The sequence below is a fragment of the Cupressus sempervirens genome, chromosome 5 (assembly GCF_028749045.1).
Source record: "Cupressus sempervirens isolate cs-2001-9-10 chromosome 5, ASM2874904v1, whole genome shotgun sequence".
NCBI classification, from domain to species: domain Eukaryota; kingdom Viridiplantae; phylum Streptophyta; class Pinopsida; order Cupressales; family Cupressaceae; genus Cupressus; species Cupressus sempervirens.
The window spans coordinates 257,144,649-257,161,910 of NC_143122.1; the positions used below are offsets into that span (position 1 = coordinate 257,144,649).

The window sequence follows — 17,262 nt, forward strand, 5'->3', positions numbered from 1 at the left end:
CATGAACAAATTAGGTCTTATCCTTTAGCAATTCAATGAGAAATTGACTGAATAGTGAACTAAGGGCCTGTTTGGCCGTAGGCATAGGAATGGAGAATAGGCATGTAATATTGGGAATAGGAATGGCTATTCCAATAACAACTATTTTTTGGAATGGGTATAAGCTCATTTTAGAGGCAAAATGGGAATATAAAAATCGTATTCCAAATTTTTCTATTCCTATTCCATCAACCAAACTGAGAATAAAAATCATATTCCAATTTTTCTATTCCTATTCCATCAACCAAACGGGCCCTAAGGCAAGGGTTCCATGAGGGGGGCTTAAGCTATATTTTTAAGGAAGTAGGTCATGAGCAAAGTTTTACTTAGCTACGAGATTATTCAGAATATTTTCCTAGAAAATTAAAGCCCCTAATTTTTGGGAAGCAGGTGGAAAAGGGGTGAGGTTGGAAATAGCTCCACCAACTTAGAAATGCTTCTTGTCACTTGTCAAAGTTTTGAATTTATTATTTTTAGTCAAAAATTAATTTAAGAGAGAAAATAATTTTACTTATCTTTGATTTATTTTTCTTAATTTTTAGAACTGAAATTGTCAATCTTGAACATACAACATAAGTCATGGCACCACTGACTTCAAAATATTCCTAAGAATAGAAAGTGACTTCGAAAAAAGAAGAAGAAAAAGCCGCCCTCCCCCTAGCTAACTAAAATGGTCGTTTTAGTTTGCTGTTTAGACGTTGCCGTCGAATGGTAGACTGCAAAACAAAAATAGGTCGCACGTTTATCCCTCTCAACAAAAACCCGGGGCGATAAAAAGGAGGGTTAAAAAACGTGCAAAATGATCAAGACAATTTGTGGTTTTTTCCGTCGTTGCAAATTTAGTCTAATTCGGCCCACTTATCGGAGTCGCGGAATAAACTTCCAGCTATTGTGGAACCCAAAATCCTAATTATAGTAATGATATTGTTACACCTCCATTGCTATTTACCATGAACAGAATATGCCCGAGTTCTCATTCTTAAGGGTTAAAGATTCTTCGAACAGAGTTGTTTTTATTGGACATAGGAGAAACAGCGATCGAATTGAAAAGCGCTGTTAATTAACTACATAGTATTGCGTTTATGCGACGCTGCTTCCCCCTATCCTACAGATATCTCAGCCATTTCACTAAAATGGGTGAAAACTCTCCGATTCCAAAAACCAATGTGATATTAGATCTGGATGGCACTCTCCTCGACACAGGTCCTCAGTTGCGTATGGCCTTGCTTGCAGTATAACTTTGTTTGATAGAATTACGTGGAACTCACTGTAATGTTGGGCCTCTGCTCTTCTTTTTACAGAGCCCGTCGTGGAAGAAGTGCTGAAGATGTATCTGGTGAAGTATGGGAAGCAGTGGGACGGCAGAGGAGAGGAGAATCGATTGGGTAAGCGCCCCTTGGAAGCAGCTTCTGCAATCATTCAGGATTATGAACTTACCTGCACTCCTCAGCAATTCATGGATGAAATATACCCATGGTTTGATGACATGTAAGGTTTAAGTGCACTTTTTTTTGGTACTATTCAGTATTTTTTTTTTGACATATTTGTTGTTTTGAGGAAAAAATATGATAATGGAATGGGTGTGAGGGATTTGTTTGTTTATTTGTGTTGTATACTTAGATGAATTCCTTGGTAGGTTATGTTCTTTGATGAATTCCCTCGTTTTCAGTGTCATTGTATGGATTCTCTTGCCTTGTTAAACACATTGAGTTGGATGCTTTTAATCGAATTTAACTTTTTCTTTCTCCTAACCGGCTATTTGAATGCCGTATTTTGCTCATTTTTGTCACGTCAACTGGTGATAAAAACCGTGGTTATGTACTGAAAGTGTAATGATTTATGGTTTCATGTTTGATATTTGTTCTTCGATTGAATTACTCTCTTTCTTGTCTTGAATGTAATGAATATGTGGCTTCAAGTGTAGCGAAGTGTGGTGATGGTCTATATATTTCGGAGTTGGCAATGGGATGGCAAAAGCATGTTGGAATGTGTGTTGCTTTATTAAATTAGCTCATCTCAATCTTAGCCTTGTGGACTTGCATTATTTTCTTTTTTCTTTGTGAGTTTGTTATATTTTTGTTGCATTCTTCTATGGCTATTGGTGGGCTTATGAATTCTCTATGTTGGTCTTTTTTGGGATTCCATTCTCCGGGCTTGAGGCTAGAAAACATTGTTGGACTAATTGTTGATTAATCGACAAGTCATGAGTTTTCGCTGAGTAATCCAACCTGATGAGTTTTCCAGCCAAAAAGTTGCAGTAAAAAACTCACTGAGTTTTTAAAAAGAACTTACCTGCGTTTACCTACCGACATTAAAATGCAAAAAAACACCATTTTCCTCCCTATTTTTTCTTTGTAGTGGTTTGGTTTGTGAGCGGAGGAGGAAAGGAGGCAAAGTAGGGGTGGAAATACCCAACATCTAAAGAAATTTGCTCTCAGAATTTTAATGCCGGCCTTGTAGCTCATCCCATTGTGAGCGCAATTGGAGCTTATTTGAGTTCATCCACACAAAAAAAAAAGCATGCTAGCCCAAAACTGCCGCAATGACTTTGTCTATGTGCAGTATAATCTTTGGTTGTGCATGAGAAGGCACAGGAAGCACCAACTGGTACAATTGATCTGGACAATGTAGATCATTACATTGATTGGACAACACAGGAGCAGCCTCCATTGTTTACAACGGATGACATCACTGATTTGGAGAGGCAAGCTATGGAGGAGGAGGGGGGGCGGATTCGGTTTCACATTGGATGACATTGAGGAGGAGGATAATGAGAAGGAGCTAGACTCAAGGAGTCATTGCCAATGCAAGAATGAGCTTACATCCACGATGGAGAGCAAGCCACACACATCAACAAAGATACTGAGTGAAAAGACACAGTTATGCCCAGTGCAAGGTTATACTTCTAGGACTAGACCCTCTAGTTCCTCTCCCATATTTGTTAGTAGAGTTGGGAAGAGGATGTTATCTTGATGATGTATTTAATCTTAGTTTTCTAGAAACTATTTACAATTTTGCTTCCAGCCATCAACATTTTGCATGAGAATGTGATTTTTTACCCACTTTGTGATTATATACATACATACATACATATATATATATATATATATATATATATATATATGTATGTATATGTATATGTATATGTATATGTATATGTATATGTATATGTATATGTATATACAGACATATACATACATATACATATACATACATATATATATTTATATATGTATACATATACATATATAGATACACACACACACACACACACACACACACATATATATAAACCCAACTTGTTTCTTTTACGTTCTCAATAATTAACTCATTGAATGCATCTTTTCATTGAATTTTGCCCCCAAAAAAAGCATTTCTAATTAAATTTAGGCTATTTTTAAGTACCCAAGTTTCTTGCCAAGTTTTTTCAAAAACTGGTTGAGTTTTTCCCAATTTTTTTTCCTAGCCTTGACAAGTTTTTACCGAGTCCAAGTTTTCCAACCATGCTAGAAAACATCAAAGTTTGAGACCCTCTCCTTCATAGTGTCATGTTGGACAATGTTTAGCTAGATGATTTACCCATGTACATAAGCTTCCCTTGCAAAGAAGAAATCCCCTAGGAAAAAGGATAGAGGGGCTCCCCTAAAGAAAGGAGAGGAGAGGAGATGACCATGTAGCCATCTCCCCCCACCCCCTAAATGTGTACCCTCCCTCTTATTGAATAAGATTAACTATTGATGCAGGAGCATCTTGGGATTACGAGTAATTTTGTATCAGCCAAAAATATTTCTTGTTTTTTGTACTAGTCTACTGTTCGTTAAGTAGCTGTTGCTACTTTTGGTTTTGGATTGTGCACAGTTCACATCATGCCGAGGACCTATCCTAGTTCCTTGTCCTAAGTGCGCGCATTCGGATGTTTCCTATTCTTTGAGTTTTGTGTCATTCTTTGCTGTCTCTATTTCCTTTAGTTTTCAGCCAGCAAGGCATGTTATTTCTATTGGTGCAGTTTCTTATGATGATGTGGCATCTTGTGCAGTTGGGAGCCAACCCCTAACTCATATGTGGACCTATCCTTAAGTGTGCATGATCCTATGTTGTTCGTTGCTTGGGTTTTGGTTTACTCTTCCAAGAGTGGACCTATAATTAAATGCTTGACTAGCTGACTTGTGGCTTAGCTGGCTATATAAAGAGCTTGGTTAGATATAGGAAAGTAGATCATGAGAAATAGGAGATAGAAGATGTGAGCTTGGATTTTGAATTTGTAATTCTTATTTTGTATAAGGCTGCAACTTAAAGGCCTCACAGCCGGGCATGTTGTTGTTTTATCATGCAAAGTTAAATAATTGCACCTATTGAATCTTGCATATGGTCTCACGTTCCCTGTTGTGTATTTGTTCAAGCTTCCGTGTGTAACTCTTAGCAAAGGGAGCTTGGGGTTTTCTCCTTGACATACCTCAGCCTTGTGTCAGGTGGTATATGAGCTAGTTCTTTCTTGAGGATTGGATCATGGGTAACCTTATTGGATTGGTTGTAGGTGACAGATCTGAAATTTGACCTATAACTTGCAGAAGGTTACAATTTTACTGGAGCTATCGTCAAAATGGTTCGTGGTAGAGGAAATGCTGATAATGCTATTTTGGACATGTTGAGGTAGATTGTAGCGAGACTTGAAGTTGTTGAGACAACATAGAGAACAGGTGTATATCTTGAAGATGTTAGTGATGATGAAGAAGGAATACCTAATCCTAATCCTAAACCTGAGGTTGAACAAGATGAACAAAGGCTTTTGAGAGTTTTGTCTAGGGCGAATGCTAGACTTGCTATAATGAAAGGCTTGAGACTAATGCTGTATTGGATTGAATCTCTGAGATGGATAAGTACTTTGAGTATGAAGGTACTCGTGATAATAAGAAGGTCAAGATAGCAGTCACCAAGTTGAAGGGTCATACTTTACTTTGGTGGGATCATTTGCAAACTAAAAGATAGAAGAAAGGAAAAGAAAAGATCATGATATGGGTGAAAATGATTGGAAAATGAAGAAGTTTCTCTTGCAGATCACCAAGTCAACTTCTTGAGAAAAATGCAGAACTTCAGACAAAAAGACATGAGTGTGAAGGAATATATTAAGAAATTCCACAAGTTGGATATTAGATCTGGACATGTGGATGATGAGGTTGAGAAAGTGGCTTGATACTTGAATGGTTTGTGGACATCATTTCAAGATGAGATTAGTTATGTTAAGATGGACAATGTGAAAGAAGCATATCAGTATGCTCTGAAGGCTATAGAAAGATTGGCGAAGAAACATGATCAAAGACAGAGAGGAAGAGGTGGCACATTTCAAAGAAATAGAGACAAAACCTATGGTGGAAGTAGCAGATCTGAAGTACAAGAGAAGGGAAAATCTGATTGGAAAGATGACAATGCTGGTGGGTAATTACACTAGAGGTAGCTATACTAGTTACTCTAGGAATAGAAAAAATGGTAAGAAGGATGAAAAATCTTAGTTGAAAGTTACTTGTTATAAATGTGGTGAAGAAGGACTTAGGGCTTTTGACTGTACTAATTCTAGTAAAAAGGTTGGAGGAAGTGGCATAAATGTTTTGTCTTGTTAAGAAATTGCTGAAACACCTAATGAACTTGAGAGTGGTGAGAATATAATGATAAGAAGGGTTTCGTGGAATGAGAAATCAGATGGACTTATTTTGAGGAGAACTTTGTTCAAAACTAGATGTAAAATTGATAGAAAATGCTGCAAAGTGATCATTGACAGTGGTAGTTTAGATAATCTAGCTTCTGAGGAGTTGGTAAACAAGCTGAAGTTACAGAGGTTGAGACATCCAAACCCTTATCATGTTGCTTGGATTCAGGATGAGCATAAATTGCTGGTAAGTGCAATGTCTTGTAAAATATAAAATTGGGAATTACTATGATGAAGTCTTGTGTGATATTATTATGCCTATGGATTGTTGTCACATTTTATTGAATAGACCTAGGCAATATGATAGACAAGCATTGCATGATGATAGATTACATCAGTATACCATTTGGGCAAATGGGAAGAAGTAGATTTTGTTAACTTCGATTGAGAAACTTGATAAGAACCATTGTACCACAGTGAGAGTTTGTTTGGTAGATGAAAAACAATTCATTAAAGATACGAAAGAACAAAACATGTCTTGCCTCGATTCCTAGGAAGACTCAAAGACAAGATGAACTTGACCATGCACCTAAGATAAAAGCTTTGTTAGATGAATTTCAAGATGTTATTTCTAAGAATGTACCTGATGGATTGCCTTCTATGAGAAGCATTAGTCACTGTATGGATTTGATACCTGGAGCTAGCTTACCAAATAAAACACCACATAGACTTACCAAATAAAGCACCACATAGACTAACCTCTGCAGAGAATGCTGAATTGAATAGACAAGTGCAAGAATTGCTTGAGAGAGGTTTGATAAGAAAGTTTAAGTCCTTGTGCGGTACTTGCTGTGTTGGCACCTAAGAAGAAGCAAGAGTGGAGAATGTGCACTGATTCTAGAGCTATAAACAAGATCACAATAAAATATAGGTTTCCTTTGCCTAGTATTGATGACATCATGGATTGTTTAATTGGAGCTAGATATTTTACCAAAATTGATTTGCAAATGGATACAATCTGATCAAAATCAGAGAAGGAGATGAATGGAAAATTGCTTTTAAGACTAATGAAGGCTTGTACGAATGGTTGGTTATGCCTTTTGGTTTGATTAATGCACTAACACTTTCATGAGATCGATGAATGAAGTTTTAAAGAAAATTTTGGGCAAATCTGTGATTGTATACCTTGATGACATATTGATTTTCAGTAAGACTAAAGAGGAACATCTTGAGCATATTATACAAGTGTTACCGAGGTTGAAAGAGGAAAAGTTATTGATTGACCTAAAGAAATGTTCTTTTAGGAAAGATGAACTAGCATATCTTTGTTTTGTGATTTCAGCCATAGGTTTGAAGATGGATCCTGAGAAGGTAAAAGCTATATTGGAATGGCTTACACCTGAGACTGTTGGAGAAGTTAGATCATTTCATGGGTTGGCGAGTTTTTACCAAAAGTTTATCAGAAATTTCAGTTTAGTACGTAATGCTATGACATAGACTATGAGAGGAGATCAATGAGATTTCAAGTGAACACGAGGAGCAAATAAGAGTTTTGAATCATTAAAACAAAAGGTTGCTGAGTTACCTACACTTGCTTTTCCTGATTTCACTAAAGTTTCGCAAGTAGATTGTGATGCGAGTGGGAATGCAATTGGAGCTGTTTTGAGTCAAGAAGGAAGACCTGTAGCTTTCTTTAGTGGGAAATTGAATGATGCTAGAAGGAAATACTCAGTTTATGAGTAGGAATTCTATGCTATTGTGCAAGTTTTGAAGAAGTGGGGACATTATTTAATGCCTAAGGAATTTGTCTTGTATATAGATCATACAGCCTTACAGTACATTGGAAGTTAGAACAAACTAAATTAGAGACATATGAAGTGGGTAGCATATTTGCAAAATTTCACCTTTGTGTTGAAACATAGAAGTGGACAATCAAACAAAGTCTTGGATGCTTTGAGTAGGAGTTTGCTAACAGAAATGAAGGTTGAAGTGCTTGGTTTTGATGATTTGAAGACTTTGTATGAAACTGACCTTGATTTTGCAGAACTTTGGAAAGCTCTTAAGTATCATTTGACAGTTGAACAAGATAAGTGGATTGACTATTTCATTCAGGATGACATGTTGTTCATGGGAATTCAACTTTGCATACCTAGAGGATCAATGAGAAGTAACATCATTAAAGAGAAGCATAGTGGTGGACTTGTTGAAATTTTTGGAATTGATAAGACACTGAAGTTGATTGTTGAAAGATACTATTGGGCACAAATGTATAAAGATGAGAAATTTGTGAGAAGCTGTGGAGTTTGTCAAGTAGCTAAAGGAACTAGTTAGAATTTGGGATTGTATTCACCTTTTCCTATTCCTAGCACACCTTGGGAAGATATAAGCATGGATTTTGTACTTGGATCTCATAGAACTCAGAGAGGTTTTGATTCTATCTTTGTGGTAGTGGACAAATTTTATAAAATGGATTTCATACCTTGCAAGAAAACATCTGATGCAGTACATATAGCAGAATTACTTTTCAAAGAGATAGTGAGGTTGTATGGATTGCCAAAGACAATTGTTTTAAACAAAGATACTAAGTTCACTAGATCTTTTGGATGACACTTTGGAAGAAGTTGGACACTAAGCTTAAGTTTAGTTCTACATTTCACCCTCAAATTGATGGACAAATTGAAGTTGTGAATAGAAGCTTGAGTAATTTGTTGAGATGCTTGGTTGGAAGTAAGTCCTCAAATCAATTCTTGGTTTTGACTCTTGACACAAGCTGAATTTGCATACCACAACTTTGTGAATAGAACTACTAAGAAGACACCTTTTGAGATCATAAATGGATTGCATCCTGAAGGAACTACAAAATTGAGAAACTTAAGTAAGGAAGAAAAGAGTAGTGCAAATGCTCAAGATTTTGTGAATATTAAAAAGGATTTACATGATGATGTAAGAGATACTCTGTAGAAGATGATCAAGTAATGGTTCATTTAAAGAAAAACATATTTCCAAGTGGGACATACAACAAACTGAAGATGAAGAAGTTCTGGGCTTGTAAAATTCTTAGAAAGTTTGATAGTGAAAATGTTTTTGAAGTTGAGTTGCTAGAAGATATGGATATTTCTCCTATATTCAACATTTCTGATATCGTTGAGTACCATGAGCCTGACAGTGAGTTAGCTGATAATCCAAATGATCCAAAGAAGAAAGGGGAAGACATGGAGAAGATCTTGAATACCAGAAAAAGCAGAAGCACTAGAGGAAAGGATTACTTAGAATACCTCATTCAGTGGAAAGGAAACCTAGTTGAAGATAATTCATGGATATCACAGGTTGAATTGAATCTTTATGATTCAAGTCAGAATACTCTTGATTCTTGATGTGGACATCAGTTCTCTTTGTACCCCAGGTGTTTGATGCAGGAACATCTTGGGATTATGAGCAATCTTGCATCAACCAAAAATATTTCTTGTTTTTTGTACCAGTTTGCTATTCGCGAAGTAGCCGTTGCTGACTTTTGGTTTCAGATTGTGCACAATTCACATCATGTCAAGGACCTATTCTAGATCCTTGTCCTAAGTGCAGGCGTTTTGATGTTTCCTATTCTTCAAGTTTTGTGTCATTCTTTGCGGTCTCAGTTTCTTGTAATTTTCATCCAGCGAGGCATGTTGTTTCTGTTGGTGTAGTTTCCTATGATGACGTGGCATCTTGTGTAGTTGGGAGTCGACCCCTAGCTCCCGTGTGGACCTATCCTTAAGTGCGTATGATCCTATGTTGTTCGTTGCTTGAGTTTTGGTTTACTCTTCCAAGATTGGACCTATAATGTAATTAAATGCTTGACTAGCCTACTTGTGGCCTAGTTGGCTTTATGAAGAGCTTGGTTAGATGTAAGAAAGTAGATCATGAGTAATAGGAGATAGAAGATGCAAGCTTGGACTTTGAATTTGTAATTCTTATTTTGTATAAGGCTGCACTCGGAAGACCTCACAGCTGGACATGTTGTTTTATCATGCAAAGTTAAATAATTACAGCTATTGAATCCTGCATATGGTCTCATGTTCCCTGTTGTGTACTTGTTCAAGCTTTCATGTGTAACTCTTAGCAAGGGGAGCTTGGGGTTTTCTCCTTTAGATAGCTCAGGCTTGCATCAATTATTGTGGAACATCTAAAGAAGAAATAAACTCCACAAACTAGGTAGGACATCTTTCCATTTGAAAAAGAAATAAGAAGGAATAAAATATAGGATAAAGATCTTTGGATATTGCTTTTTTGTCATCATTGTGGTGCTAAAAGGAGATATAATCGAACTAGGAGTCCTAGACCTAATTGAAGGAAGTGGCCTCAAGACTAGATAGGTAGGATTCGACAAATAGATGTGAAATATATGGGAAGGAGACATCCCAATGAGGCAGATCAAGAAGATTGATATAAATTTGCTAGTTGTTACAGAGAATTGTTTGAAATCTTTAATTAAGAACTACTAAACTCTGATGGGGCAATAGGTGATGAGAGAGGAATACCTTAGTTGATGAGAGGACATGAAGGTTAAGATGATCATATTGTTCATTTTCAAAATTGACCATACTAGATACTTGAGTGTAAACATTAGCTGAAAGATCATTAGAGGCAAAATTTGAGAAGGTATACAATCTAGAATGATCATCTACCTTCCCAACTGCAATGACATCCTTGCTCAAAAATCTTGAATACTCACATAATTATGTGTAAGCTCCACACTCTTACCTTTCTCATTATGTGTAATATGATAGATGGATAGGATATTAGTTTATAAGGAATACAAACGACATCATCGGATGATCCTTTGGCTATATCAATATACCCTCTCCCACACACACACACATAGAAGTGCCATTGCCTTTTTGGATATGAGATATAAAATGAGTTTCCAATGAAGAAAACATAGTTTATGACGAAGCTATATGATTTAAAGCTCTTGAGACAAGAAGCTATTTCCTTGAATGAGAACCTGCAATAGCAACAAATGCCTTCCCTTATGCTGCTCTAGCTTTTAGAAGATGATGAATATGACGATGAACCTTTTGACAAACTTGAAAGCAATTTAATATTATTCTTTTGTAGAAGATGCTTTAGCTTGCTAATACTTTTTTGCATAATACTGATGTTCAACATGCTGAAGTTTAAGCTTCTCATTCCTAGATGAATCTACTTCTAAGCGGAAGGATTTAGAATTTGATTGTGCTCTTTCTTTTTGTTGTCTTTATTTCTTTTTCTCTTGTATATTTTCAAGATTCCTTGATTCATTCTGCGTTTTAAGCTTAATTGCCATTAATGCATGTTACTTGGAAGAATCAATGAAGTCCATTTTAATTAGCTTTACTTCTTGAATTAGAGGATTGACAAATGTATCAAAGGTAGGCTCAGCATGCGCAACTCCCATAGAAAGCTGATAGGTATGAAACCTAGAAATGAAAACTGAATATTTAAGACCGATTTTAGATTTGCACATTTAGAATCAATTGTAAATCTTCTTTATCAATCTTACAAACAAACAATCTTCGTTATCAACCTTGGAAATATAATAGTGGATGTATTCAAAGCTGTTAGGATCAAGATTCATCAAATCATTATCAATCTAATAGCCTCTAATTTTGTTATGCCATACAAATTCTGAGGGGTGTCCCGTGCTTGCTTAGACATTGCAATTTTAACCAAGAGATTTATTATATTTCTCTTTCCACTACTATCATTTAGCATCCGTAGGTTCAAGCCTTGTGTCATCTACGTACTTAGAATAACCAAAATGCCTTTATATAATTCCATGCTGATGTTTTCATGAGAAATAGTTATATGTATTTAGGATTGGAACTTCCAGTTTAGCCATTGCAAGATTACGCAACAAAAGGAACTGAAGGAAAACACAACACAAGCACAGCCCTCCCAAAATGACAATGTTTGGCACTTTATTTTAGTGTTTTAAAAAAATGCAAATGTCAGCTTTCTAGGGCCATAATTATCAGAACATTCTGTAATTGCTTGTGAAGGTCAATTATATATATAAGTTCCTGAAGGTTTAATATATATCAAAGTAATATGGGATGAGCAGGCTATATAGTTGACCCCAAAGGGCAACTAGTATGAGGTATGAAATGGTTCACTTTCTGCCTACCAGTGTGATTTCCTTATGAAGCCAATATGAAAGAAGAGATCTCATCATTAAGTATAATACTGTATGAAGAATCTGCATGGTCTGTAAGATCATCTGTTTCTGCCCTTCACTTTCTTTCTGAAATCCATTTTGATTGGTTAATTATATTATATATCAATTACAGATAGTGACAAGATAAGGGCTTTGTTAATTGCATTAATAGTATGAAACATGCTGTAAAGATTCAGACTAGACAATGTTACTCGATGATGTGAGGCTTCTGACTTTATCAATTGCAGGTGGTCTAAGGTGAAACCTCTTCCTGGTGCCATTCGGCTTATCAAGCATCTAAATAGTCATGGTGTAAATATGGCACTGGCCTCCAACTCACCAAGGGCTAATATTGAAGCAAAATTATCTTATCAGCATGGTTAAGTCTATCCGCTTTTAGTCATTTATGTTGCCTGATTATTTTCTGCAATGGCGAATTTATGATGTAACTGGTTTCTTTGTATTCTTGACATCCTTGTTGCTAGCTGTTGGTGTCTATTGTATATTAAAGTAAACATGTTAGCATGCATTTTAGGTTGGAAGGAATTCTTTTCAGTGATTATTGGTGGAGATGAAGTGAAGGAGGGCAAGCCATCCCCTGACATGTGAGTTTCATTAGACCTGAAGGAGCATTGACGCTGAGTTGGTTTCAATAGTGTCTATGTAAATTTCACAAATTAATTGGTTGAAATTTCTACCAGCATAATAAGCTGTCTAATATTGTTTTTATTTCTGACTGCAGATTCCTTGAAGCAGCAAAAAAACTACAGACCAAACCTCTAAGCTGTCTTGTCATTGAGGATTCACTGTAATTGATTCAAACTCTTTCTGTTTATAGGAAGCACAACAATATCACTATTGTCGAACTTTCAAGGCAGAAAAACAGTGATTTCCCAATGGGATATTTTCAATATTTCAATGATAATCTTAGGTACATTTTCTAGTATGTCATACTGTGAGTTTTCAAAACACACATATTAGAAAGACCACACCATCCACTGCATACTAAAAATAAACAAGGTCTGCACTTGATAATTTGTATGGCCTGTAGATTATAGGAACTTAGATTTTGGTATTCATCTGTTTAATATGCAAATCTATGCAAAATAAAATCCTTTTAGCTTCAACTGGCATTTTAATAATTTTTCAAGAAGTCTGCATTCAGTTCTGCTCTTATGGGCTTTATATATAACACTCTTATTTGTCACTGAAGGTAATTATTAAGTATTATGATAAGCCCTAAGGCTACAAATTTTACTTCAAATTTTACAAAAAAAAATGACAAAAGCAATATAACAAGAATGTTTATCCATATTCGGGTATGATCCTGAATATTAATGGAAAGTTAAACCAGTACTCCAATGGATGTTCATTATTCAGATTCGGTTTCGAGTTTTATTCACTTTGGGTTGGGTTTGTTGGGACCTTAAAATTTTGAAAAAAACTAGTGTTCATAAGAATAAAATGGCACTAAGAATTCCTGACTAGTCACTTTCATAGCTATTTACCACAGGTCATCACCAATCTTATGTATTTGATCAAGTAGGGAGAGACCTTTTGATGAAACTATTGACATTTTCTTAAAATAGTCATGACTCACCATCCATATGAGTTCTGGTTTAAATTTCCATTAATATTCAGGATCATACCCATTAGTAATTCCATCATTACCCTTGAGGCATCCCAGAACCATAACTATTCTGAATTCACCAGTCATATAGCTTATCCATAGGGGATAACTCTCATTGGGAAAACATTATGCAGGTTCCTCCAATTTAATATGTGTCTATGTAGCAGGTTTTTGACATATTGGAGGAGATGGACCATTTTACACTGATCAAAAGACTACAGAAATGAACAACTTTGAATAGAAGAAGTCATTGAAAAAATTCAATGAATTGGCTTATTTGTTATCACAATGGAGGCCTTACTATGATGGTGATCATTAGGAAACAAATCAAGTTACCCCGTTTGAAGGGATAAAGCATGCAGCAAGAGGTCATCAGAGCAGCGTAGCCCACTGGAGTAAGAACTTTATGACATGCCAAATATATATATGTTATGTTGAAGTGTCTTTGTGATATGTCATTGGCATGGGTCTCACTGAAGATTCTCATCGGGGAAATAATAACTGTCAAAAGAAGAAATAAGGATAGGGCTGATTTCACAAGTTACCTAGAGGGTGTCTTTTTAGTCATATCAAAGGAAGATCCAAATGATTCTATTGGTGAAACAATGTAATGTCCCCACTTTAGCAGTTGACCAAATGTGTGTGCGTTAGCCTAGTTCTACATGGTCCCGAGGGCTAACAAAGGGTTTAAAGGGATCTTAAAAGTATTTTGGCCTAGTCATCTCTAATTTGGGCCAAAACAAAGTTGATTTACTCAGTCTCAGGCATACTTACTATTCTTAGTAAGTTAGCAGGGCATAGGGGAGGCTAGTTTTGGTGATTGAATTTGATACTCTGCGGGAAGAGCTTTTCGACAAGCTATCGCTCGTGCTATTCGGAGTCTGATAGCTAATATATTTTTATGCCTGAAGTATATTAAAGTAACAATTAATGTAGTTGGAAAATATTAAAGTGATACTTTAATATTAAATTTTATGGGAATGTGTGCAAAACAAAAGGGGCGCCTAAGGGAGACTAAATGATTATTTTAATGTTTTATATTGCACATCTTTTATCCCACATTGCTCATGTGAGTGGAATGGGCCCTTGGAGAAAGAATAAAAAGGAGGGTTAGTGGCTTCATTCAACAAGTTGGATATGAGAAAAAATCAATGCATGAGTTGCAGATCTGTTTTTGGCATTAGAGGATGTCTATCCTCTCTTGTGACATTCTACACATCATTCCCTTGGGGTTTGGCCTTTGGAATTCCATGCTATTAGCTTTACATCAGGCAGATTTGGTGTATTTCTAGCTACAACTGAGTTACTGTAGCTGTCGAGTTTGTAGCAGCTGCGTTACTATAGCAGTGCGTCATTGTAGCAGCCACGTCACTGTAGTAGTGCGTCACTGTAGCAGCCACATTACTATAGCAAGTTACTGTAGCAATTACATATTGTCGCAGTAGGTCAATGCAAGAACCACGCCCTCAACTATTTGATGTAAACAATGTTTGTTCCAATTAATTGCTGGAGTATTCAGTGAGTCAGCTTTGCACTTGTTTATTAATTCTAGAAATCAATATAAATATAGTATGCTAGTTATTTCTGCGATATATGTTATATTTTTTCAATTCCTATATTTATGTTACATGCCAAACACAACACAATACAGACAACCTTTTTAGAGCCATAAGTGTTGTAGCACATAATGGGAAATTAGAGACTGCAAGCTAAGTGTTTGATAAAATTACCATATAGCTGTGAATACTTGTAAGCAGATTTTGGGGGTATCCATCACAGTGGTATCAGAGCTTTAAGTCCTGCCATCTTGTGGAAGCCTTTCAGGGAATTTGGAACAGCCGGATAAAGGGAAAAGTGTTTGACGAAATGTCAAAACGCTAAAGTTGGAAATAAAATAGGTCTAGAATGTATGTTTGAGCATACGACAAAGGCCATTAACTTCTGCCATACCAGAGCAAGACAACAAAGATTTAGACTCACAGAGCGAGCAGTCTAGTTCATCCGTGCAGGTGGACATAGAATCCAGTCATATAGACATAGAGGAGATATTTTTTGAACCAGACAGCAGTGTAGGTGACTGAGATAATAGGAATACAAGACTAGGTGGAGGCAGGAATGCTGGTCCAGATCAGGAGGTAATGTTTAGACAGTTATTGGGTACGTTAGAGGAGGGGCAATGTATGCAACAGGAGCAGAATAGGTGAATGGATATGATGTTGCAGCTTATGGCTAGACATATGGGCATCAATATTAATCCAGGTGATGCAAACAATGGAAATGGGGGCAATGATAATAATGGAGGTCGAGGTAACAACAATGGTCCTGAGAACATTAATGGTAATAATAATGGACATGACAACAATAGGAATGAGGCTGATAACTTTAGACATGTTGCACCTCTTGCTCGGACAATGAGCTCGAGACCTCTTCTACCCACCTTCCCACATAGAGATTCGGTTCAACTAGTAAACGAACCACAGATTACCAAGTTACAGGATCAGTTCAAGAGGGATTGGGAGGCTAGTGCACCGGAGTTTCAGGCAGATATTTCCCTCAGAGATTATATGGACTTGAGGATGAGACACTTGCCTAGAGCAGGAGGGAGAAATCAAAATTTTGAGTTGAGAAAGAAAGTTAGAAAACTTTCTTTATCTTATTATGATGCCTTAGGGAAGATGATTGCATGAGCTTGGGTGCAGAAGGTAGATACATACTTCCAGCTGAATCCGATGCTTGAGGAGGCTATCAAGTATGCGGCTATTCATTTGGATGGCCCAGCGCATGAGTGGTGGCACTATGGCATGGTAACCTGGGGGCATAATTAGATCACATCTTACAAGGAGTTCACCGAGAGACTCATAGAGAGATTTAATTCCAAAGATCCTGAGTTACAGTTTAAAGAGTTGGCACAACTCAAGCAGTAGGGATTAATTGAGACATACATCAGTGAATTTTAGAGATTACCTGTGTTGGTTACAGATATTTTAGAGGGGAGATTAATAATGCTATTTATGGATGGACTCTCAGATCCCTTGAGGGGTTGGGTCAAGGGGCATGACCTGGCTACATTATAGGAGGTCACTAAGAAGGCTCGTGACTTAGCACCTTCTTTTTTTAAGAGCAGATTTCAACCTAGGGATTCACATATGAAGAAGGATAAGGATAAGGACAAAAAACCTTTTTACTAGGATGCACAACCAAAAGGGGATAATAGGAAGTTGGATAGTGACACCTTGAATGAGTTGAGGATGAAGAAGTTGTGTTTTGATTGAGAGAGTCTTGGAACTTATCTCATAAGTGCCTTCTCAAGGCTAAGGCAAATCAAATGGAGTATTTTTTAGCGGAGGAGTCATAGTCAGAGTGGGAGGATCAGCACTCTGATTTGGATGAGAGTAGCACTCTAGAGGAGAACATCGTTCCTAAGGATGATAGGTCATTGGTACGATTGACAGGGGCTTAAAAGGCGATCACATTTAGGGTCATGGGTACCATCCAAGGGCAGAAAGTGATCTCTCTCATTGACATTGGGGCTACACATAACTTCATAGATGCACGGTTAGTAGCCACGAGAGGTTTACAGACTGAGGAGCATGTTAGGTTTAGAGTCATGGTAGCTAATGGTGACAAATTATTATGTACTTAGAAGATATCTAATCTTTACATCAGGTTTGGAGATGGCTATGACTTGGAGGATGAGTTCTATGTAGTAGGCATGGGAGACTATGATGTCATCCTCGACATGACATGGATGGCCTCGCTAGTTGAGTTCACACTCAACCT

General features: G+C 36.8%; 1 protein-coding gene across 2 annotated transcripts in view; it reads left to right on the forward strand.

The window, feature by feature from the left end:
* Window positions 1–838: 838 nt before the first annotated feature.
* Window positions 839–17,262, forward strand: part of FMN/FHY (riboflavin kinase/FMN hydrolase) — a 92,268-nt gene continuing 75,844 nt past the window's right edge. Inside the window, exons 1-5 of one of the 2 annotated variants that reach the window (XM_089829584.1) lie at window positions 839–1,242; window positions 1,341–1,527; window positions 12,101–12,231; window positions 12,388–12,457; window positions 12,595–12,660. In XM_089829584.1, the coding sequence (XP_089685710.1) occupies window positions 1,122–1,242; window positions 1,341–1,527; window positions 12,101–12,231; window positions 12,388–12,457; window positions 12,595–12,660 (575 nt within the window). In that variant the 5' untranslated portion in view covers window positions 839–1,121. The remainder of the gene's footprint in view (window positions 1,243–1,340; window positions 1,528–12,100; window positions 12,232–12,387; window positions 12,458–12,594; window positions 12,661–17,262) is intronic. The other variant, XM_089829585.1, reaches the window with a different exon arrangement.